Source organism: Aspergillus fischeri, genomic scaffold (assembly GCF_000149645.3).
Source record: "Aspergillus fischeri NRRL 181 1099437636266 genomic scaffold, whole genome shotgun sequence".
In the NCBI taxonomy this organism is placed as follows: domain Eukaryota; kingdom Fungi; phylum Ascomycota; class Eurotiomycetes; order Eurotiales; family Aspergillaceae; genus Aspergillus; species Aspergillus fischeri.
The window spans coordinates 3,501,629-3,523,207 of record NW_001509760.1 but is presented as its reverse complement, the minus strand read 5'-3'; the positions used below and the strand labels follow the sequence as shown (position 1 = coordinate 3,523,207).

Genomic DNA, 21,579 nt, shown 5'->3' with positions numbered 1-21,579 from the left:
AATGAAAATGGCCTGGCCAGCAAGCGGTTGTCAGCATAAATAGAGTCCTCCACTGCGACGAGTACCTTCCAAGATACAGACGATCAGTGATTCGGTGTGGATTCTGGGGTACCACAAATTACCAGCTAGGGGCGGTCTAAGTCTAGGGTAATAATACTGATTCTAATTCTCGCTTTGGTTGCTCAACTCTTGAGCCTTGGTCTTGACTCCCCTTGTCCGCCAATCGCCAGTAACAAATACTGATGATCCGCAGTCCACCAGCTCGCCAGTTTTTGGGCGAGCCACAAAAAGAAAAATAGGCCAATGAATCAGTTAACATCCTTGATCAACTACATGAAAAGCCATTATTATTACCTAGTTGTTACCCGTTAACTTGTTACTTCGTAGTCCTTTGGCTTGGCCTAAGGGTCTGACGTCAGAGCCCAGTCTCGTCTCACAATGGGACGATCCTCCTCGCCTCCAGCTTTAGTCTGACTTGCTGAAGATCCAAGGCGCTCCATCGCCGCAGGTTGGCAAGCCACATCACCCTAGCAGTACACAGCCTGAATCGTGGGCGTCGCGACATTATCCTTAACAAACAGAAATCCTACACACTGACCCTGTTTAATTTGCATACTGGAACGAGTTCCCCACCAGTGAATGCATTTGCTTGACTTGCTTGACTTGGAGCCTTGGGTGATATGCAATTGGCTTTGTACACAGAGTAGTCATTTAGATTGCGAAATTGTCTGGATCCGAAGTAAGGAAGTCACTAAACCAGCCTATTTCAATGCAGTCTTGTCATTTGCCTTCCTTTTATAGAGCATTGCAGTAGAATGATGAGATGATATGCCTTGCATGCAAGGGATTGTCAGATTTAAAGAAATATACTAAAGTCATGTGGTATATGTTGCAAACTTGCGGTGGAGCATCGACAATGCTCTGACATAAGAGATGATCCGCCTGATGTGGAGGGAATGACGCGGAAGAACATGATAAAAACAAGAACAAAGTAACGAGAGATCATAAGTGAGTGGCAGCTCCAGATGTGCGAGATTAGAGATAAGGGAAAGAAAATCAACCAGAGTGATAGGTCAATGTCACCACCTATCTAGTGTACAGCAGCTAAACTGCGACTGGCTTGGTTCCAGTCAAGTGCCCAAATTGGAAATTCATTACCCTCTCCCGACTCTTCAGCTGCGTCTAAGGCAATCGCCTCGCTGCTATCTGTGCGTCTTCTGGAGTGCCTTCTCTGAGCGTGAGGCACAGCCGGAGGAGGACGACGTGGGGGCGGTTTCTGTGATGGAAGGGGTGAGAATCGGTGTATAGGCAGTGTCGGGGTCAGCGGTGATGCCCCGCTGGTAGCGGGAGATGGTAGGCTTTCAGAGTACGCTACGCTTGTGCGACCTGAGTTGATCGTTTTCTGTTCAGCATCAGAAGCACAGGTTGCACCTTGATCTGCCCGTGACGGACGCTGAGGTGGCAGCCCCGGACTTAATCGCAAGAAGGTGTGCGAGCCGTAGAAAGAGTCACGGGAAGGCGAGGAAAGCATTGAACCCTGGTCAGGCTCGAGGCTGGTGTTATACTGTGCCTGCTGAAATATGCTTGGTGTGATCTTCCCTTTCCGCTGTCTCATCGCCTCGAGAAGATGTTCTTCCTGTCTTGTCACTGCCATCACTCGACTTCTCCTATCGCGTTCCTTTTGAGATAGTGGCGGATTCCTGAACTGGCTGAAGATATCATCATTATCAGGCTCGGAGATGGTAGGTATGCCGCTTGACCGACGAGATCGGTTTTTCTTTGTCGCAGAAGATAATATGCCCGCCGAAGACATTGATGGGTTTCGATGCATAGATGAGTTGTTCGGGAGGATCTGTGAGCTACCCTTGCTGGACAGGTTGGATATGTCCACTCGACGTAATGTCGAGGCCCGTGTGGCTTGCGCGGCGGAGGCCATACAGATCTCTGCGTCAAACTCGTCTTCAAATGTGACGATGCTGTCTCTTGCCGTAAGATTGTGAGGTTCGCCTATGCCCTTGCTTGGCGCCTCATCCCCATCGCTTTCATCTTCCGAGGATGAAAGGCACAGAACGCTGGAGTTGTTTAAATCCACATTCCTCAATGTGCTCTTGCTGCTTTTCTTTGACATTAAGCCCTTGTCGACGGCCGAGTCTTCCCGCGAGGCAGACTTGCGTGTGTTTGACGAGTTTGATTTGCGGTTTGGCCTCGGAAAGGCGCAGGTTTTTGGAGACAAGTATGCTTCTTTACTCCAGCCTCCAACAGAGCCACTGGACGACATCTTCCGCAACGCTTTCTCCGTGGATTTGGGACCAGGTGCTCGCGTATTTCCTGGGCTCTGTGAACTCAAGACAGATGGCCCGGATTGCGCTGATTTGATTGACTTGAGACTTTTGGCGTCATAATACTTGTCAAGGGCCATATCGAATTCGCTAGTCCTCACCGTTCGTTCAAAGGGCGTGCCCAAGTAATCCATATTCTTTGACTCTCGATCTGCTGATGTTGTCTTTACGTTATCGTTCTCCTGAAGGGTATCTAGCTGACCGGCAGGCGCTCGTGTGGGTGGTGTTTTCGTAAGTCGCTTCGCAACTGTAGGCGGTTCCGGTCCCTTCATTTGAGTGGAAGGATATTCAGAAGTCACCGAAATTGGAGACGGAGAGCTCGTCAGGCGCTGCGGGGACAAAAGAGGTGCGGCAGTCTCTCGCGGTTTGGGAAACAATAGAGAAAGGTCAATCCTTGGTGGCCGCATTTTCCGCTTTGATTCCTTGCCGGGTGTTTTGGCTTGCCTTAGGTTCATTCTTGAATCTAGATTTAATCCTCGGCCCGGGCTGGCACCACCCTGTTGCGACTCGCGACTCCTTGTTGCTGCCCCGGTGCTCAAATGTGACGAACTCTGCTCAACAGTGGGTTCTCTCAAACTGAAATAGGAGAAAAGAGTCGATGACCCGAACTGATGGATTTTCTTCGATGATTGCGGAAGAGGAGGACTAACATCTTGAGACAGATACTCTTGTCCTAAAAGCGGGGACGATGCTCTGACGCGAAGGTGCTGGGGAGGTAGGGTTGTGTCAAGATTGGCCGACGGAAAAGGGACGAATGTGCCGCCTTTTATCGATTTGTTTTCTGATGTTCTCATGAAACTGGCTCGGACATTTCTCCTTGTGTCATCTTTTTTGTGTTCCTGAAATGAAATGTCTGTCGTCCCCAAGATCTTGTGGGCTTTCGATGATTTCTCGCATCTCAGGTTCTCCTGACTTCTGTTGCTCGTTGGCCTTCCTGTAGTCTGAGCATTCATACTCGACGACCTCAGCGGAATTGACAATGACGGCTGAGACATGACGCAATTCCTTTTGCCGGACCACGCCAGCAGATGTTATAGTTCAGGCAAGGGAATCCGAGGTCGGGACTGAAGTCAAGGTGTAATATCAAAATGTCGCAACTCAAATCTGGTACGTCGTCCTCGTCGGCTGTTATCGCAAAGGCGTTCAGGAAATACTGCTCTTTTGCTTTCCAAGGACGGCCTTGTCGATATTCGTCGGATTTCGGGTGGTTAAGCAACCTCTAAAGGAGATATAGGATAAAGAGGGAGTGGAAGTAAAGTATGGGTAGTAGATCTTCGAAAAGGAATCAGAGTTCAGCTTCGTAGCAGCAATATCCTTCGAGAGGTCACCCTCATGCTTTTCAATGATGCACAAGAACAAGTGAACAGGGAGTCGAGTGAGACACCAATTTCTGGCCGTGCGAGCCTAGATATTCGGTTGGCGCTATTGGTTGATCGTCTGGTATCTGGGGACGAAGAGGGGAGTACCTGAGGAACATCCACTTCCAGCTAAGGGGTTACGTATGGGAAGGAAAAGGTTGTTCGAGTGCCAACATCTTAATCGCATTGGCTAATACACATCCGATACTCGATGGAGAAAGGAGTCGAGGGAGATCCGCCAAAAGTATCGTACGAGTTTAATTTGTCATAGTAAAAGTGGGCTGTGTGGACTGTGGGACGTCAATGGTGAGCAACACCGCCCAAGCGCTAAGTACCTGTGTGATATCTACTATGCAGATTGCAGTGCTAGCACTATCACCTCTGGCTGGTTCTGACCCGCATCAAATAACAATGCACAGAAGACGGCATGTCTGGTTGAAACGAGACTTGTGTAAGCCTTGGTAGAGGCCGTGTAATGGGTATAGCGTCAGCTAGCAAGGACAGGAAAGGAAATCATCGACAGGCACGCGGCGATGTGTCGATGGACGGATGGACTCCATGGTTCAACTAATTGAAAAAAAATCCACTAAAGTCTGTTAGAAGTTAGTGCCTCGAGATTACCTGCTAGATAATTGATTATTTCACAACAATTGTACGGAGAACCAGGACCGCATTCAGAGATGAAATAATAATTTTGTCTACCTTAGACTAGGGATAGGTTACTCCGTGTCGAGTAGAGCATGTTAGGATTCCCAGGGGGTACTATTATTATTATAAGTCCTACAGTGCGGAGTATTGGTCTCAACCAGGCAACTAGGGTTTGATGATCAACCTGAGAAGTGAGGAAAGATAGCTTTTTGCTTTCCGTCCGCGTACTTCTCTAGTTTCCAGGAGATTTTCTAAGAATTCAATAGTCGGAGAATGGATTCGTGATCGTCCTTCAGAATCGGGTCACAATGAGACGTATTTGGGCGCTTTTGATGCTGACACGTGCTTTTCCACGCGGACTGCTTCAGCGATAATCAGTCTTCTGTCTGCGAATTTATGACGTCTCTCCACGATCATGACTTTCCTCGAATGTACTTTTCTTTGTATGGTATCAACTCGGCGATTGGGGACAACAAGCATGACAAAACTGCATGGAGCAATAATAACAGCCATTGGTTGTACCAGCAATTCCGCAATAAAAGGGTGACACGGACAAGAGAGTTTAAGGGGCAAAACCACCCGCTTGGGACTTCATCCTCCACTGGTTCTGGCACCGACTCGATCGATGGGCCTAATAATAATAGTGCTAGATATTAATTATGGAGCTACCCCGTGCCAGGGACTGGTTCATGGCTTGAACTATTATTCGGCTTGCATCAGTCCTGAATTCTGAATTTCCTGATTGAAGTCGATTCGAAATCGACGCCGATCACCCTCCCGCTCACCAAGGCCTCACTCTAGCATGAGGTAGGCTTGCCTCCAGGCTGAGTAGTCAGGGGCCAAGTGCTGCTGATTGGAAGACTTCCCTGTTCTATTCTCTATCCAGAATAGAGGAAACTCTGCCAAGTAGAATACTGCAAGTCCTAAGGTAGTAGGACATACGGAGTCTAAGCTGACTTCCTTCTCCGGTAATCGAGCTGCTTCAGAGTTCAGACACTAACAGAATCACAAGATCCTTTTTCCACAACCAGTAAGATGAAGTCTGGTTTGATTGTTGGGCATGTGCGCCTTGTTTTCTGTCTAACGATCGACTATACAATTGTTGCAATGCATGGCATGACGGATCGCCGTCAATAGTTGACAGGTCCATTGGAAGAGTCCCAAAAGAAGTGAAGAGATCATTGACTAGATCTATTGCCCATAAGGGCAAGATGTGCATCACTGACTTCTCAGTTCGAGTCAGAGAAGCTCAATGCCTCAGCAACATGCCGACAATGTTCGTGCTGGCCCGGATTTATTCTAAAAAACACTGGACTTTTTCCGAAACAAGGTGAAGAACATCTCCACCGACAGTCGATGAATAGGGAAAACGATCGACTGAGCCCACTCCTCATCCAGAATTACATGGATCAGATTAACTTTATGCCAGGAAGGGGCAATGGACGTCACTGACAGTCCACTGATGAGATGCGAATGATTGTCGTACCCCGACATCAAGATCTGTGGCACGTACCGAAATGCGAACAGGCGTAGATCAACTCAACTCACCCATTTGGTCGATTGTTGAAAGTTGAATTGTGAATATCGAATACAGCTGAATCTACGGAGTTACTGTTGGCAACATGCCCTAAGGGGTGGCAATGCTAAGTCCAGGCGATAGGACCAGGTACAGAAATATCTCACAGAGCACAGAAGCCAGAATCACAGTCTATGTCGTAAAAATATAAATAGAAGATCTACCGAATCCTGACAAATCCGTCGTTTCACCTAAGCCACCGACCACTCCTCCTCAGTGTTCTTTCTATCTATCTAGTATCTGCAGGCGCCATGCAGCTTTGACAGACTACTCCGTACAGAGCACCTGAACTACGCAGTATTGCTGGCGAAAGAAGCAAGGGATACCGCAGTGCAAGAGCCACGAAGATATATCGGAAATTTGGAATGATACCTAACCCGGAGAATTGGATCGAGCCAACGGCGGAGATCTCTTTGGCGTTGTTGATACATCACATTCATGGACCCATGGCACCATTACTCCGTATGTCTCAGGTCCGTGTCATATACGGGACTCTGCGACTAGGATCTAAAACGTCTTCCAGCTCTTGACTCCTTCGTTGGGTAGATGAAGAATGGATAAGCTTCAATCAAGCTGCGTAGCCGGTTTCAGTCTCAACGGGCGGCCTCCGTTGGGCTTGGGAGTCCTAATAACCTAAGCTCGCTTCGTCCCGTACACATGGACTATCAAGGTCACTGCTGATAATTGTGGAGGACTGCTCTCAAGCGTCAGGTATCACAAATAGCCAGCTGTGGCAATCGGAAGCAACCCGATCTCTCGACGAGTTGAACACGGAACATCTTGCTTCAGCCAAGTGGTCAAACGAGGCGGGGCTGCAAGAGTCGCAGCTAGTTAAGAAGGATTCCTCTGGCAGAGCTAGCTAGAGATCCTACAGATTGATCATGGATGCATCATGAAGTCCAGTTCATAGCACATGTGTTGCAAGCTGGGATCGCTGTCTTCGACTTGGTAGATCGACTCCGGTAAATAGGTCTATATTTCGTCCTCTATCACAGAATTTCGATGGGTTAATATACTCATGATAGAGTCTGAATCCTTGCCTGCTTTGCATGCTCTCAAATGTAGAATTGAATCCGTTGACGGTCGGGAATACAAGTATGGTCACGGCTAGTTGAGTCCGACTGACATTACGACTACGCTGGCTGCTCAAGTTATCAATCATTAGAAGTTGTCATCAAAGATTCGATACTAGTACATCTATCATGTCAATAATAATTCACACAGAACAGCGTTTAGCTAGAACCCGACTCCTGCAGTTGTTCATTTTCTCTTCTTTCCTGTTTCCTCTTGCTCTTTTATGTCAGCCTTACTGAACCCCTTTCCCCTCTGAATCGAGGGATCCTAGGTCACAAGGCTAGGGATAACGCTTAGACCAGGAGCCCTGCGGGCATGAAGGAAATGAGGACGATTTTTGAAGAAAACACCAGGACGGTCAGTTGCTTCCAGATCGATTCCTGCGGAGCTGTGGGCTTCGGGAGACTGTCTTCGGGGCCCCATGATTCTCGACTCGCCGGCTTGATTCTCGTCAAGCAGCGGTTGCACAAAATCGTACAGAAGAGGAAGATAGCAAGACCTATTTCAAAGCACCCGTTCATCCTCGCTCGTTGCAGCGCCGATATCAATCAGCCGAGAGTAATTGCTGATTTTGCGCCTTTTCCTGCTGCTACGTCGAAGTGTGCCCTCGCTACTCGATGGGCTATCGAACCCTTCCTTCTGGGAAGTCATTGAGTTATCAACAGGAGTGTCTTTTAACTCGTGAGTTCCGCCAAGGTGGCTATCAATGGCTTGTGCCTGCGTCGGTGGCTGATTGCTGTTCCTGTCAAGGTCATCGGAGTCGTCATCGTTTTCGTAGTTCTGCGGCAATTGCTTTCTCTTGCGCGCACTGTTTTCCACCGCCGGTTTGCCGAGAGACTCTGCTCGTTTCGGAGTTTCCTGGTCTCTTCCCACATTTGATTCTATAACAGGAGCCTGATCTCGAGAAGCGGGCCCCGCTGAGGAGCCAGGTAGAACATACTACAATAGTCTTAGAACTCGAAGTCTGTTCATGGTACGAAGACACTCACGTGGTGCCCAATCTTTGCCATTGGGTTGAGTATTTCTTCTTTCATCTTCTGCTGGATTTCTTCCGAGGGCGAGATCTTGAATTTAGGCAAGCCTTTCCTCAGGAATCCCTTCTGTTTGTAACCAGGAGTCGGCTGAAGGATGTTTTGTTTCTTCAGTATATCAGTAATCTGAATAATGGTTTGCCCATTGCAGTCTGCAATTCATCAGTCGAATTCACAGTTGACACTGACGGTTGAACTTACGGAGTTTTTGAGTAAATAATGAAGTGTGACTTGGGTAGCCTTCATCCATAATGATCCTAAGGGCTCGTCTCAAGAGCACCAGACTGGTCATCTCGCTCAGCAACCAGACCTCATTGGGCTCAAGTAGGCACTGGTAGCACGCATGGACATCAGGAATTCTGGGATCGTCCGAGCTGTCAAATCCGTAGCATGCCGCATGCTGACGTGAACGACAGAAAACACACTCAATCTGCTAGACTTAGCATTCAGCATCTGCAAAACATAACAAGCCTACCATTTCCGATTCCTCTCCATCCCATCCGCATTGACATCGAACGCTTTGCTGATTCTCGTTGCCCTCGCCGAGAATCCTACCTCGTGGCCCAACGTGCTTCTGGATCTCGGCAACTTTCTTCTGTGACAGTATAGTCCCGTGGCCTGTATGCGCGTCTTCCTTATTGACATGGTCAACTGCGGGTCTGGGATTGATCGGTTGGGTTGGAACGAGTTCGCTGTCCGGCAGAGGGGATGTCCTCTGGGTCTGCTTTGGTGAGCTATGTCACCTATGCTCATGGTTTCAATCGGACTCCTTACAGGAATCATCATCTGCAACTTCTCTCTTTCAGTGATATCTTGGGTTGCTTCCTGAGACATGTCGGCGGAACGAACTGCTGTTAAAGGTAAGCCTCGCCTTAAGTTATCATTTTTTTGTACGACACTTCTTACATTGGATTTTCAAGTCATCCTCGTTAAATTTTTCCTCGGCAAGTCCAATGTCCTCAGATCGGTGCACCACGTCTCTATATTCGAGGTCCATGGGCACCTTCGGGACAATTTCCGATCCCTCTGGGTCGGGTCCCGTCCATTTGAGGGACGTCACTTTTAGTCCCACCCTTATGGAATTAGTTAGGGAAACAACTCTGACGGGAAAAGACGCCTACGTATGCCATCCGCTATTCATTGCTCCGCAAGACTGGGTTTCCTTTCTCCAATTCTCATTAAGTGGATATTTGATCACGTCATTCATCGCGCCAGTGAACCCGGGAGGCTCGTACTCCGGGGGACAGTCATCGGTATAGAATAAGTGAATTCCCAGATTCCTTTTATCTATCAAAGAATTAGCCAGTATGCCTCTTATATAAGAGAGGAGGAGAATACTTGGAAGGTTCGGTAGGAAGGTACTGAGTGTAATCAGTCTTCGAACTATCGTCTCTAGACCGACTCTGGCCGTTTGAGCAGACTTCAAATCGGCGACACAGCCCACAGGATTGATCGACAGACTCTCCAGACGACTGTTCACACCGCCAGAACCTCTCGAGTATTTGAAAGTGAAAGTATAGGTCTCCAAGACATTTTCTGGCTTATCTTTGTCAACAAGAATGGTGAATTGAATAGCACCGAGGACATTTCTCTTGAGTGCATCGAATATGCCGTTTTCCTACTCCCATCAATGGTCTGAATATAGATCAAGGTAGACAGCAGACGCACCAGAACATCGAGTATCATATTAGCCTTGGGGTCGGAATCACGGACGATGATCTTCAGTGGTTGTCCCCTCCTCCCGGTCCCGAAGGGGATCTGCGACAAAGTTCCTCCGGGGCGCGGTTTTCCATCTATAAACTCTCTGTATGATAAAGCATTTTCCCTCTGAGCCTCTTTCAGATCTCGATCGTCGAAGCACGGGAGCGGTAGAAACTCGCTTTGGGAAGCACAGATCAGGGTGTCTGTTAATATGGCACAAGGCGAGGACAAACTGACCGGAGATAGAACAACGTCCCGAGCTATAAACATCCGATTAACCTTAGTGGGGAGATAAATCAGATTCGGCCAGGTGTACTCACCGAGACGTGCAGCATGATTTGTACCAATTCCAGGCTTTGCTGCTGTTTCAAAGCTGTGCTTTCTTCAACTATCGATCTCGAGATATTCTCCACTTCCGCCTGGGTTTCAGTTTGAGCAGAGACGTCACCTTTCGACATGAGGCCTTGGAGAATAGGAGTTGGCTGTAGTTGGACCGTCGACACAGGCCCGGTAAATTTGATTCGGGCCATTCTGAGCAATTTTCTCTGACGGCCCCCTACACGCAAGTGGTTTGAGAACAGCAGAGACAAGGAATCGAGGAGCTGATTTCGTGTGAGATTTCGTGCCAGATGTTAATATGGTTGCAGATAAGATAATTAGAGTTGACCTGAGATCAAGGTCATCGTGACGCGAGGGAAAGACGATGGTCAAGGTTCTGGGGATTTACAGCTGTTTTCTGTAGAGGTACCTCCCCGTACGCCTCAGGCAACGACTCAGCTACAACCCGGCAAGGCCAATCGACACAGGTGGTGGGTGCATAGTTTAGGGGAAATGATGATAGTAAGGCTCACCAAGTATTGGTGAGTTAAGTTTTCTGCTTCAACTCCAGGTGGTATAGTCCGAAGATGGAATCATGAGCTTTCAATGAATGGTACGGAAGCGGGGATATCGGAGATTCCAGATGCCACCTGAGTGACGTTTATCTAGGTGCCTTTCTATCGGGCCCCTGGGACTTAAGGATAGCCAGGGTTGCTTATGGAGCCATTTTCCTTTCCACCTTTTTCTTTCCTACTTTTTATATCTTCTGCAGCTTTCTACTTGTCTTTTCAGTTTGGCTATCCTTGGAATTTCATCCTTAGCTCTCAACGGTGTCTCCGTGACGATATGTTTGAGCATACTCCGTATGTTTCCCGGTCTTGGCGCGCCCACTCTAATAATCCGTGGTTTATCTATCTACATATTGGAAAGAGTTGCTGCTCTGGCCCTTCGCTGTAATCAGGAACTATGTTGTTCGATTCTCCCGAGGCTCTTCCTACGCCCTCGTTCTTGTTCTTTTAGTAGAGTCATATCTCTAAGAACCACAACTATGAACGAGCACGAGCATTTTCAGAAGATTTCGAACGCATTGAAGGATTCCTGTAGTATCTCTGGGGCCTGGTATGTGAACAGCACCCAATTGGTCTCAATGAGGCTGGCTGGGTGAACGAGAACGAGAACGGCTTCGATAGCCTCTGCTCTTGAACCGGGGTACGTCGCATGTCCCAAACATGCTGTATCCAGTTCCTGCGCCTCAAGATAAGGCACTGGAACACGATTCTGTCCCAGCCTCGAGTTTGACTCAACTGTATGTTTACAATCCAGCAGCTTCAGCTTTGATCACGTTCCGATGCCTCTAGATTCAGTGCTCAGTGCCGACTGAGAAAGTTTGTATAGCAAGATTACTCCGTACTCGGTATGCTGCCACACCTGAAAAACGCGAAAGACATGATTATAGGAAAACCGAAACACTATTCCGTCAGGACCTGCTATCTGCAATGCATTTGGACAAGTATATCACATATTTGATATTGAACCGAGCAGTGTACGTGATGGTTGAGGTCGGCTCAAAGCGAACCTAAAAAGATAGCGTTCCGATTCCACACAATACGTAATGGCAGACTTACCTTATCTGGCCTCTTCCCCACAATCCTTGGTTCAACTTCTGGACTTTGTCATCTGCTGCATGACAAACATGATATAGGATGATGGGAACCCTAGCACCAGCCAGGCTGGGTTCTGCCGATTCTGGAGCAGTGCCTTCTAGCTATGATGATTTTCCAAGTTCTAGTCCCGCAAAGGACGTGCTTGTCTACTGGAATTATTCTTTTTACCTGTCAGGAATTCTAAGAATCAGGCCCCAGAACTTCATTCCGCCCCACTAGATCACGTGTGGTTCTGTGGTCATGGAGTGGCAATGGCATACACAGTACATATTTTCTAGGGCGAGGTCGATAAGTGATCCGTATGATGGAACAGCTAAATTTCATGTCATAACACTGATCATGGTTGCGAGTGAGATGATGAGATATAGTCGGTGTCTCCTTGCTGTGTAGGGCAGTATAAGATGTACTTTTAGTAGCAGAAGTCTAGGCGTAAATATTTGGAACTCTTTCTTACTCGAAGGATCTCCGGCATATGATCTACTTTGATCTCTCTAGATGTATGACAGCCACTCAGAGAAATTACTCTGTATGTCTTATAAAGGGAGAATAGAACCCTATCACTTTTATGGTCCCTTTAGGGAAGTTCTTAAGGTGATTAGTCGTTCGTTGGCGCTATTTATGTAACTCAGGACGGCAAATTATGAACCCGTCTTGCCTCATAACAATCGAGATTTTTTTTCCTGATGTCGCCCTCGTCATCCGAAATTCCTCTGGAGATCGCTCTACCACAAATATCGATTGTTTGTTTGGTTTATTTCCCTACGTTTTGCTCTTGCGAAGCCTCTTTTAATCCTCTTTTTGCTTATTCACCCGATCGTTATCACTTATCATCATACCGATAACCCCCTTCCATCAACTAGTTCTAACTAGTACGTAGGTACCGCAGTGGGTGCCTTAGTCCTTACTAGCCTCGGAGAACCGCCAAAAAGCCTTGCCAGAGGAGGGACGACCAACCACCTCCCAGTGATGGTCCAGCTCCCTCGATCATTCTCCGCCGCCCAACTGTTCCAACATCTTTCTTGTCAGCTGCAGCATTTCAATCCTTGCTAACACCACCGTTTCTCTCCCACTCGTTTCCCCCCTCTTTCTCACACGGGAACTCTCTTATGACAACCATGTTCTGAATTATCCTCTCGCTTTTTCATCCAAGGTTTCAGGGCATCAACTCTGTCTCTGCGAGCCTATCGTGCTATCAGACACCGTGCCCTCTCCCACAACTGGTCATTAATTTCCTGAAGGCTGGTTGTCTTGCTCTGCACCGTTCAAGACTCGCTTCGTGTCGTCACCGCATTAGGTGAATAGATCAACGGTTGTTTACATATTCCCTAAAGTTAGCGATTTGACCCTCCATCATCGAGTCAAGACGCGTCTCTCGCCTCAGTCCCACTCTCCGTTTACCTTCCAGCGAACGTTGTCAGCAGCAAGAAATTCAACATGGACCAACTAGATGCCAACAATGATCTGGATCATCGAGCGACCAACAGTACTATTGGCCGATTTTCCTTCGCTCCTGCTACTCGAACGACTGTCGTGACTACCACAACCACAACCACTACCACATTTCCTCCCCTCGTCATCAAATCTCCTCGAGGGACAAGGGACCTCGATCCTAAGCTATATCCCCTGGCCTCTTCTCCCACTCCTACGTCTTTGAGGAACATCAAATTCGAACTCGGCGGGAAAACCGTCGTGTTCAACGAGCCGGAAGATGCAACAGTGGCTATCAAAGAGGTACGGTACTTCCAAATCAGATCCATCGGAGCGTGCCTTCACTCTGTTTCCGTTTACTTACATGCGTACTACATTACATGTCCCGAACGTTCTGTCGGCTAATTTGATTCTTACAGGTGAACGAGACAAACAACGCGTTGAAAGCCTCGAATGGTTTTGTACAATCCGTCACTTCATACACTACTTCAGATAATGCCCAAACCTCCCGTCGTTTAGCATACGCTCGATTATCCAGCCAGCCGTCCAACCCGTCCAGCGCGAAACGTCGGCCAGCATCAGTCGTAGATTCACACCAATCTTCCACAAGGCTACGTCCAGGTAGACTTCCGTCGGAGCCCTCATTTCGTCAGATCCGGCCTCATCTGTCTTCAGCCACATACACGGCTGGCTTGGCGACTCCGGAGACCGAGTCCAGCGGTTACAACTTGAGTGACTATGCGATGCCTCGAAGAAGAGTACATAGTGCGGCCATACCTCGCAGAGAGACCTTACTGCGCTCGCCTCTGTCTTCAGAAGTTGAAAGCCAGGAAGTGTTGCAGGATCCCGGTGCAGAATCGGTATTAGGAAAAGAAGAACTCCGCGCACTCCGCGCTAAGGCAGCTATTTGGGAGAGAGATCGACATCTTAGTCGACATAGGGACAACGCGTCCTCGAGGCCGGCACCCCAACTTGCTACTCCGGCGGTAAATAGTGACGGAGCTGCGGGCGTGAACTCTGCAAGCCAAGGCACTGACTACGACGGGTCGGAAGAGTCGTTTCAGCAGGCACCAACGGAACCTGCATCCCAGATTTCGGCTATTGAAAATCTTGTTGCCCACGACATGTGCTTACCCAGCCCCAGCTTGTCGCCTGTGGCTGCCCTGAATGCGATGAATGTGGATTCCTCATTTGAGTCGGCAGAAGACCAAGAGATGGATACGGACTCAAGCCTCGATAATAATGCCTCCCGACTTTCAAACATACGGCACTTGGACGATTCAAAGAACCATGATTTGTCTCCTTCCAGGTCTGGAAACCTGCCGGGCGCTACGGAAAACCGTCAGACTTCGTCTTTGCTGGACATACCCAGTGTACTAGACTTTTTTGACTCGGTTCCCGAAGAACTGAAAACTTACCTGATGTATCAGTTTTTGAGGAGGTGCCCCAAGCCAACACTGCATTTTGTGGCCGACGTCGTGAATCCAGCTTTGAAGTGCGATTTTCTCGCGCTTCTTCCTCTGGAGCTTAGCCTCAATATTGTCAAGTATTTCGACGTTCAAACCATGTGTCGTGCAGCACAAGTGTCTAAAAAATGGAGGCATATCATCAATTCCGATGAGAAGACTTGGAAAGATCTATTTGACAGGGATGGATACGTTCTCACGGATGGTGAGTTGGAACGTGCAATCAAAGAAGGTTGGGGATGGCAGTTTCCGCATGGGGATGACGACTGGGAAAAAGATCTGAGTTCGACTGCAGTCATAAAAGCTGAACCAGATTGCGCTCCGGGGTCCGCTTTCTCTTCCTTGCCAGGAGAATCCGGTGAACGGGCTCTGTCTGTAAGTCGTCGACCGAAAAGGAAGGCCACTCGCATCTCGGGTCGCAAATATGCGAAGAGAAAGATTTCCTCTAGTAATACCGATTCCTCGGATTCCTCAGGTTGGAGAAACGGAGTAACTGCAACTGAGGGACCATATGCAGCCGCGAATGCTGCAGCTGCAGCTGTCCCATACCCAGAAATTGGCCTACCGTCCCTCAGGGGTCTTCATTTGTTCAAGTCCCTCTACCAGCGCCACCATTCGATTCATAAAGGCTGGATGAAACCCAATGTGAAACCGAAACACATTGCCTTTCGCGCTCATGATCGCCACGTAGTTACTTGCCTCCAGTTTGACACCGACAAGGTTCTGACAGGAAGTGACGACACGAACATTAACGTCTACGATACAAAGACGGGCGCCTTGAGAGCGACTCTGGAAGGCCATGAGGGAGGGGTTTGGGCCCTGGAATATCACGGCAACACTCTTGTGTCCGGATCCACAGACAGGTCGGTGAGAGTTTGGGATATCGAAAGGGCAAGATGCACCCAAATTTTCCATGGACATACCTCGACAGTGCGTTGTCTGCAAATTGTTCTACCAGTCCAAGTTGGTAGCAATGCTGACGGCACACCCGAAATGATGCCTAAAGAACCAATCATCATAACTGGTTCCCGCGACTCTAGTTTGCGAGTTTGGAAACTCCCGAAACCAGGTGATCCGGTGTACTACCAGAGTGGACCCCATGCCGATGATACCGATTGCCCTTATTTCATCCGTGTCCTTACTGGTCATCAGCACTCTGTTCGTGCGATCGCTGCGCACGGTGACACTTTGGTTAGTGGGAGTTATGATTGTACCGTGAGAGTGTGGAAAATATCGACTGGAGAGACTATTCACCGACTTCAGGGCCATACACTCAAGGTGTACAGCGTTGTACTTGACCACAAAAGGAATCGATGCATCAGCGGTTCAATGGACAACACAGTCAAAGTGTGGTCTCTCGATACTGGCTCGATCATTTACAATCTAGAAGGTCATAGTTCACTTGTGGGTCTTCTTGATTTGAAGTGCGACCGTTTGGTCTCTGCGGCTGCAGACTCTACCTTGAGGATCTGGGATCCTGAAACTGGTCAATGCAAGAGCAGGCTGAGCGCGCATACTGGTGCCATTACCTGCTTTCAGCATGATGGCCAGAAGGTGATCTCGGGATCTGATCGGACGTTAAAGATGTGGGATGTGCGGAATGGGGAGTGCGTTCGAGATCTTCTCACGGACTTGAGCGGTGTATGGCAGGTCAAATTCAACGATCGAAGATGCGTTGCTGCAGTACAGCGCGATGCTCTGACGTATATTGAGGTAAGTCGTGGAAGTATCTCTCAATTTGCCACCATCATTGTTAACCATCTTCAGGTCCTCGACTTTGGGGCTTCTCGCGACGGTGTCCCGGAGGATCAGTTGGGGAGACGGATAGTTGTCAACCGATGGGGACAGGAGATCGGTGACAATGCTGACGAAGATTACGATCTATCTGACGGTTGACACCGTTGATTCAGACTACTGGGCTCGTCAGTGCTTCGCCAGCTGGCATGGCTCGGAGCACTTCGGTCACCAGATCAGCCAACGTTTGCCACGTTTATTCTTTTTTCCTGCTCTACTTCCTCTTCCTCTCTGCCTTTCAAGCCATGAAATGTTTAGATACCCTTTATCCACAGACTTGTTGTTTATCGAGAGGCTTTGCATAGCGTGGTCAGCATCCATTGTCATGCTGGGAAATGACGGAAATGGCGTTTTGACTTTCGAAAACAATGATTTACTAGCCCCAGCTCGCTTCATTTACTCTCTTCCATCATTTTTCATTCATATCTCTTGTTCCATGTTCAAATGTCCTTCCTATATGCATTATGATCAATTGTTGTTGTGTGAGTTGGGCAGACCCGTTTTGATGCACACGGCGCTTGACTGTTTTCTCCTGCTTCCATTCGTGCTTCAGCAGGCGAAAATTTTGTTCATAGACTCTCTATGACTTCTTTTTCACGATCATTGAAAAGTGAATTGAATTCTTGCATTTATATTCATAAGGTGCAGTTGTACTATCTCATGCGGTAGGGCTTTCTTTTGCTGGAAGAGGTAGCCTTATAAACGACGAACTTGAGTACACCATCACCTGACGGATCGCCCTCGGAATATTGTGCTGAAACAAGCTTGAGCCCGTTGGAATATTGGCGATCAATCTGACTTTATCAGTAGTATAACGACTTGCCGAGTCTAAAAAAGACAGGATGACACCCGTGGTATTCTGGGACACATCAGTTGTCGACTTCATTGTGTGGCATACCCAGGAACCGGGAGAAGGTCCTGCGCAAGGCAATTCGCAAGATGTAATTCAATTGACAGGACATAAGACAAGGAAGGGGCCTGGCAGAAATGAGAGTTCAAAATTGCTCATTGGCAGGTGCGCAATGGCTTGTCTATAGAGTATGCGGTATGAGAGCGCTTGAGATTCCTCATATTCTCGAGGACGGTCTGACATTTGAACGAACACACGACGTCCCAATCGATCATGGTGGAGCTGCCGAAGCGCCTCGGACGGACGAGCTGGACGGTATAGACTCAGCTTTCACTTCTACATTGCCATCGAACCCAGCAGCAGATAAGATGGCCCATCGTATGGCGCTGATGCCTAGGAATTGCCCCGGTCCAGTAGGTGTTTCTGCACTGCATGTGAGAATTTCACCCAAAGCGCCAGGGCCTTCGACACGACCGTCCGGTTGAACTATTGGCCTGAGATGTTGAAGCAGGCTTCTTAGCGCAGCGACATTGGCCACGGATGCGCCGCTCTTAACCTGCTGTTTTCTCTTTGCTAATACCTTGTCGACTTTCGATAGGATAATCTGGTGGGGGATGGCGTATTTTCGGAATAGCATGAGAATGTCCTCGTCTTTCTTTTTGATCCCGTGGAGGCTGTCTATTAAGATAAATGCCCGACGAAGCCTACATGCCGCGGCCAAAGTCAGTACCAGTTGCCCATCATCAATGGACAGGAGCGACTCACTGGCGCCGTCCCTGAAGGTACTTCAAAATCTCAATACCCCATTCCGTCCTGCTTCCCTTTCCATACCCTGGCATGTCCAAAAGGACAATTTTGGATTCGCCGCCCTTGGTCCCTCCAATCCCGAATGCGTTCATCTCCCGAGTTCTGCCAGGTTTAGATGAAGTCCAGCACATCTCCTTCCCCATTATGGCATTGAGTAACGAGCTTTTTCCGACGTTCGAACGGCCAAGGAAAGCCACTTCGGGTTCGAGCGACGAGAGGGGTGTTGTGCGGAATTTGCTGGCGGACCATAATTTGACTGGAGAATGACGCGATGGAGTGAAGAACTTATCCGCGTAGGAAAGCTGGGATTCATTCGGTATTCGTGTATCCCAGTAGTATGAGAGGTCTGACGGCGTCAGATCGCGAAGCTGGAGTTTGGGTGCATTTGGAGGATTCGATGGCGCAATAGCTGTTTGTGAATTTCGGAGAGTGAGAGCGGTTGAGAAACTTCTGCGCATACAGGCCGTACAGACGTAGAGTCTAGTCTTCATTATGATGTTGATTTTTTGTCTGTAAGGTGAGATCCGGCTTGCAGAAAAGTATCATAGCTCAAACATGATGCTGTCGAATGAGAAAGTGATCTGAGTGGGGATCCAAGGAGAGTCTCCGCCGATACGGGCCCCGCCGCATCAGTGCGATAAGCAAGCTCCGGGGTTCGTTCCAGAAGCCCAACTCTACGTCAATTCTGTTCTGGTCACCTATCCGGACAGATTCGACTATTGTGCGAATATAATAGTCGCCATTCACACTGTTCTGGTTTCTAGTACCCGAGGAAGGCTGAAAATAGCTTTCGTATTGCGCCCAACATGATCAACGCCGTCCTCGTCTTCAACAATAATGGGCAACCGCGCCTCACTAAATTCTATACACAGATCGTGAGTGGCCTGGACATCGCGGTTCTTAAATGAGATCGATCGGAAATAAACTTGACTGACATCTGCCTCTGCGTCGCGGTTAGGATACGCAAACGAAACAGTCACTGATTGCCCAAATATACGATTTGGTGGCACAGCGTCCGCCGAGTGCCTGCAACTTCCTACCACTACCTCCATTGCTTTCGCAAGGCGCGCGTTCAAGCGCAGCAAATGGTCCTTCCGATGCTCCTACGCAAGTCACCTACCGCACCTATGCCACCTTGTCCTTCATTATGATATCCACATCCACCGAGTCACCGCTTGCGCTCATCGATCTAATTCAAGTTTTCGTGGAAGCACTGGATCGGATTTTTGAGAACGTTTGCGAGCTGGATCTTATCTTTGGGTTCGAGACAATGCACGCGGTGCTCAGTGAGATGATTGTCGGTGGTGTCGTGGTGGAAACCAATATCGACAAGATTGTTGCAGGCGTGCGAGAACAGGAAGGCAATCTAGGCAAAAAGAAGGCTATTCAAGCAGCCAGCTCCGGTCTTGGGCGAGGAGGGCTCTCGGGGCTTGGTGCTTGGCGTTGAATATCGTGATTCCCATATTTGTTTGCTCGAGTGCTACAGGGCAACGGGCAATTTGGTTGCATCTACGGATACGGCGTCTGGCTTGGGATTCGCATTCTGTACATATGATGGCTATGAGATGACTTTAAGTGTCCCCAGACATAGATAATTGGGAACAATATCCGATTCAATACCTAGAAGGACTCAATCACTTTTTGTTAGGTCAGACCTCTCTAATTACGCCGCACTCGATATTTGTTGCCTTAGGATACAGTCATAAATTCAGGCAGCAATCGAGCTACGAAAACCCGAAGGGTTAACCCTATATCATGTGACCAAGGCCAGCAAACAGAACCCGGCCCGCGGTTTTTCCGCACTAGCGCGACCCACAAACGCAACGACGGCTTTTCTTCTCGATCATCAAAAAAGAGCTTCAACTTTTTCTTTCTTCCCTTGTCTGTCAATCCCGTCACCCAGCACCGTTGCGGAACTCAGTCGACAAAATGGTAAGCCCTTGATATCCAATTCGAATCTCTCTTTGTAGAGCTGTCGATCATTTTGCGACATGGCGTGAGGCAAGAAATTGTCTACCTCATTTCGCGAGGGTCGTGGCATATTCCGTTGGTCGCACAATTCTCTCTTGAGATGCGTGCACCGGCGATGATTTGGCTGGAGTCACAGAAGTTGTCTTTGGACTCTTTCTCGTGTTCTCTCTAGAGTTCAAAGAAGATACAGCAATTGGTGGACAACTCGCTGATCTTCTTTTCTCAATGACAGCCTCCTAAGTCCGGAAAGAAGGCCGCCCCTCTCCCCTACCCCCAGGGCAAGGCTGGTGTTAGCAAGAAGGGCGCTAAGGTATGCAGTCATTCCTCAGACTTCTGGAAAGAATTGCTTTCGCTAACAACTTCTAGAACCCTCTCATCGAGCGCCGCCCCCGCAACTTCGGTATTGGCCAGGACGTCCAGCCCAAGCGCAACCTCTCCCGCTTCGTCAAGTGGCCCGAGTATGTCCGCCTTCAGCGCCAGAAGAAGATTCTGAACCTCCGCCTGAAGGTTCCCCCTGCCATTGCTCAGTTCCAGAACACTCTGGACCGCAACACCGCTGCCCAGACCTTCAAGCTCCTCAACAAGTACCGCCCTGAGACCAAGGCCGAGAAGAAGGAGCGTCTCCACGCTGAGGCTACCGCTGTTGCCGAAGGCAAGAAGAAGGAGGATGTCTCCAAGAAGCCCTACCACGTCAAGTACGGTCTCAACCACGTTGTCGGCCTCGTCGAGAACAAGAAGGCTTCCCTTGTTCTGATCGCCCACGACGTTGACCCAATTGAGCTGGTTGTCTTCCTTCCTGCTCTCTGCCGCAAGATGGGTGTCCCCTATGCCATTGTCAAGGGCAAGGCTCGTCTCGGTACCGTTGTCCACAAGAAGGTAAGATAAACAAACCGCATTATTTATATCATGTAACGTACACTAACGTCGCACTTTCAGACCGCCGCTGTCCTTGCTCTCACCGAGGTTCGCGCCGAGGACAAGGCTGAGTTCTCCAAGCTCCTCTCCACCATCAAGGAGGGCTACACCGACAAGTACGAGGAGTCCCGCCGCCACTGGGGTGGTGGTATCATGGGCTCCAAGGCCGTTGCCCGCATGGAGAAGAAGCGCAAGGCTGCTGAGGCTGCCGTCAGAGTTTAAAGCCTGATCAATTTCATTGACGGTTTTTTCCGGACGACATTATGACTTCGCGGTCCTTTTCTTTTTATTCTCTCTGCTGGGGATGGATGTAATCAAAAGTTGAAACACTTTGGGAAATGGGAATGGTGTTCTGAGGCTCATATTGACTTGTTGACGGCATTTTAGCTTAGATGGGTGGAGCACTCCGGCACCCTCTCAATTCCAATCCATATTGATGGCCCACCTTGTTTTTTTTATGTATACGTCGCAGATACCCATGAATGCATTTTCAGACATCAATTAGCACACCATGCGTAGAGCATAATTGACGTTGAGCATTCATGCGTATGATAACTGTCTGCAAAGTAGAACAAGGCTTCAGCTAGCTGGTGTTACTAGCCTGTACCATATCTGCTTTTGTGTGGAACTTTATTCCTA

At 48.7% G+C, this 21,579-nt stretch overlaps 6 protein-coding genes across 6 annotated transcripts; 3 read left to right on the top strand and 3 right to left on the bottom strand.

The window, feature by feature from the left end:
• Positions 1-1,090: 1,090 nt before the first annotated feature.
• Positions 1,091-2,611, bottom strand: NFIA_058980 (uncharacterized protein; the record flags this gene model as incomplete). The annotated part of the gene is made up of 1 exon (XM_001258443.1): positions 1,091-2,611. The coding sequence occupies one exon, from the start codon at positions 2,609-2,611 to the stop codon at positions 1,091-1,093; it is 1,521 nt and encodes a 506-aa protein (XP_001258444.1).
• A 4,888-nt stretch (positions 2,612-7,499) lies between these two features.
• On the bottom strand, positions 7,500-10,257 carry NFIA_058970 (putative meiosis specific protein Hop1; the record flags this gene model as incomplete). Its single annotated transcript, XM_001258442.1, has 11 exons — positions 7,500-7,934; positions 7,985-8,178; positions 8,228-8,456; positions 8,502-8,747; positions 8,801-8,877; positions 8,933-9,099; positions 9,148-9,313; positions 9,365-9,644; positions 9,695-9,905; positions 9,965-9,987; positions 10,048-10,257. The coding sequence occupies 11 exons, from the start codon at positions 10,255-10,257 to the stop codon at positions 7,500-7,502; spliced, it is 2,238 nt and encodes a 745-aa protein (XP_001258443.1).
• A 2,886-nt stretch (positions 10,258-13,143) lies between these two features.
• On the top strand, positions 13,144-16,499 carry NFIA_058960 (F-box/WD repeat-containing protein; the record flags this gene model as incomplete). The annotated part of the gene is made up of 2 exons (XM_001258441.1): positions 13,144-13,440; positions 13,557-16,499. The coding sequence occupies 2 exons, from the start codon at positions 13,144-13,146 to the stop codon at positions 16,497-16,499; spliced, it is 3,240 nt and encodes a 1,079-aa protein (XP_001258442.1).
• Positions 16,500-17,518: 1,019 nt separating this feature from the next.
• Positions 17,519-18,545, bottom strand: NFIA_058950 (translation initiation/elongation factor MRX8; the record flags this gene model as incomplete). The annotated part of the gene is made up of 2 exons (XM_001258440.1): positions 17,519-17,951; positions 18,013-18,545. The coding sequence occupies 2 exons, from the start codon at positions 18,543-18,545 to the stop codon at positions 17,519-17,521; spliced, it is 966 nt and encodes a 321-aa protein (XP_001258441.1).
• Positions 18,546-18,860: 315 nt separating this feature from the next.
• On the top strand, positions 18,861-19,501 carry NFIA_058940 (putative AP-3 adaptor complex subunit sigma; the record flags this gene model as incomplete). Its single annotated transcript, XM_001258439.1, has 2 exons — positions 18,861-18,929; positions 19,013-19,501. The coding sequence occupies 2 exons, from the start codon at positions 18,861-18,863 to the stop codon at positions 19,499-19,501; spliced, it is 558 nt and encodes a 185-aa protein (XP_001258440.1).
• Positions 19,502-19,983: 482 nt separating this feature from the next.
• On the top strand, positions 19,984-21,162 carry NFIA_058930 (60S ribosomal protein eL8; the record flags this gene model as incomplete). The annotated part of the gene is made up of 4 exons (XM_001258438.1): positions 19,984-19,986; positions 20,258-20,335; positions 20,392-20,901; positions 20,962-21,162. The coding sequence occupies 4 exons, from the start codon at positions 19,984-19,986 to the stop codon at positions 21,160-21,162; spliced, it is 792 nt and encodes a 263-aa protein (XP_001258439.1).
• Positions 21,163-21,579: the final 417 nt, after the last annotated feature.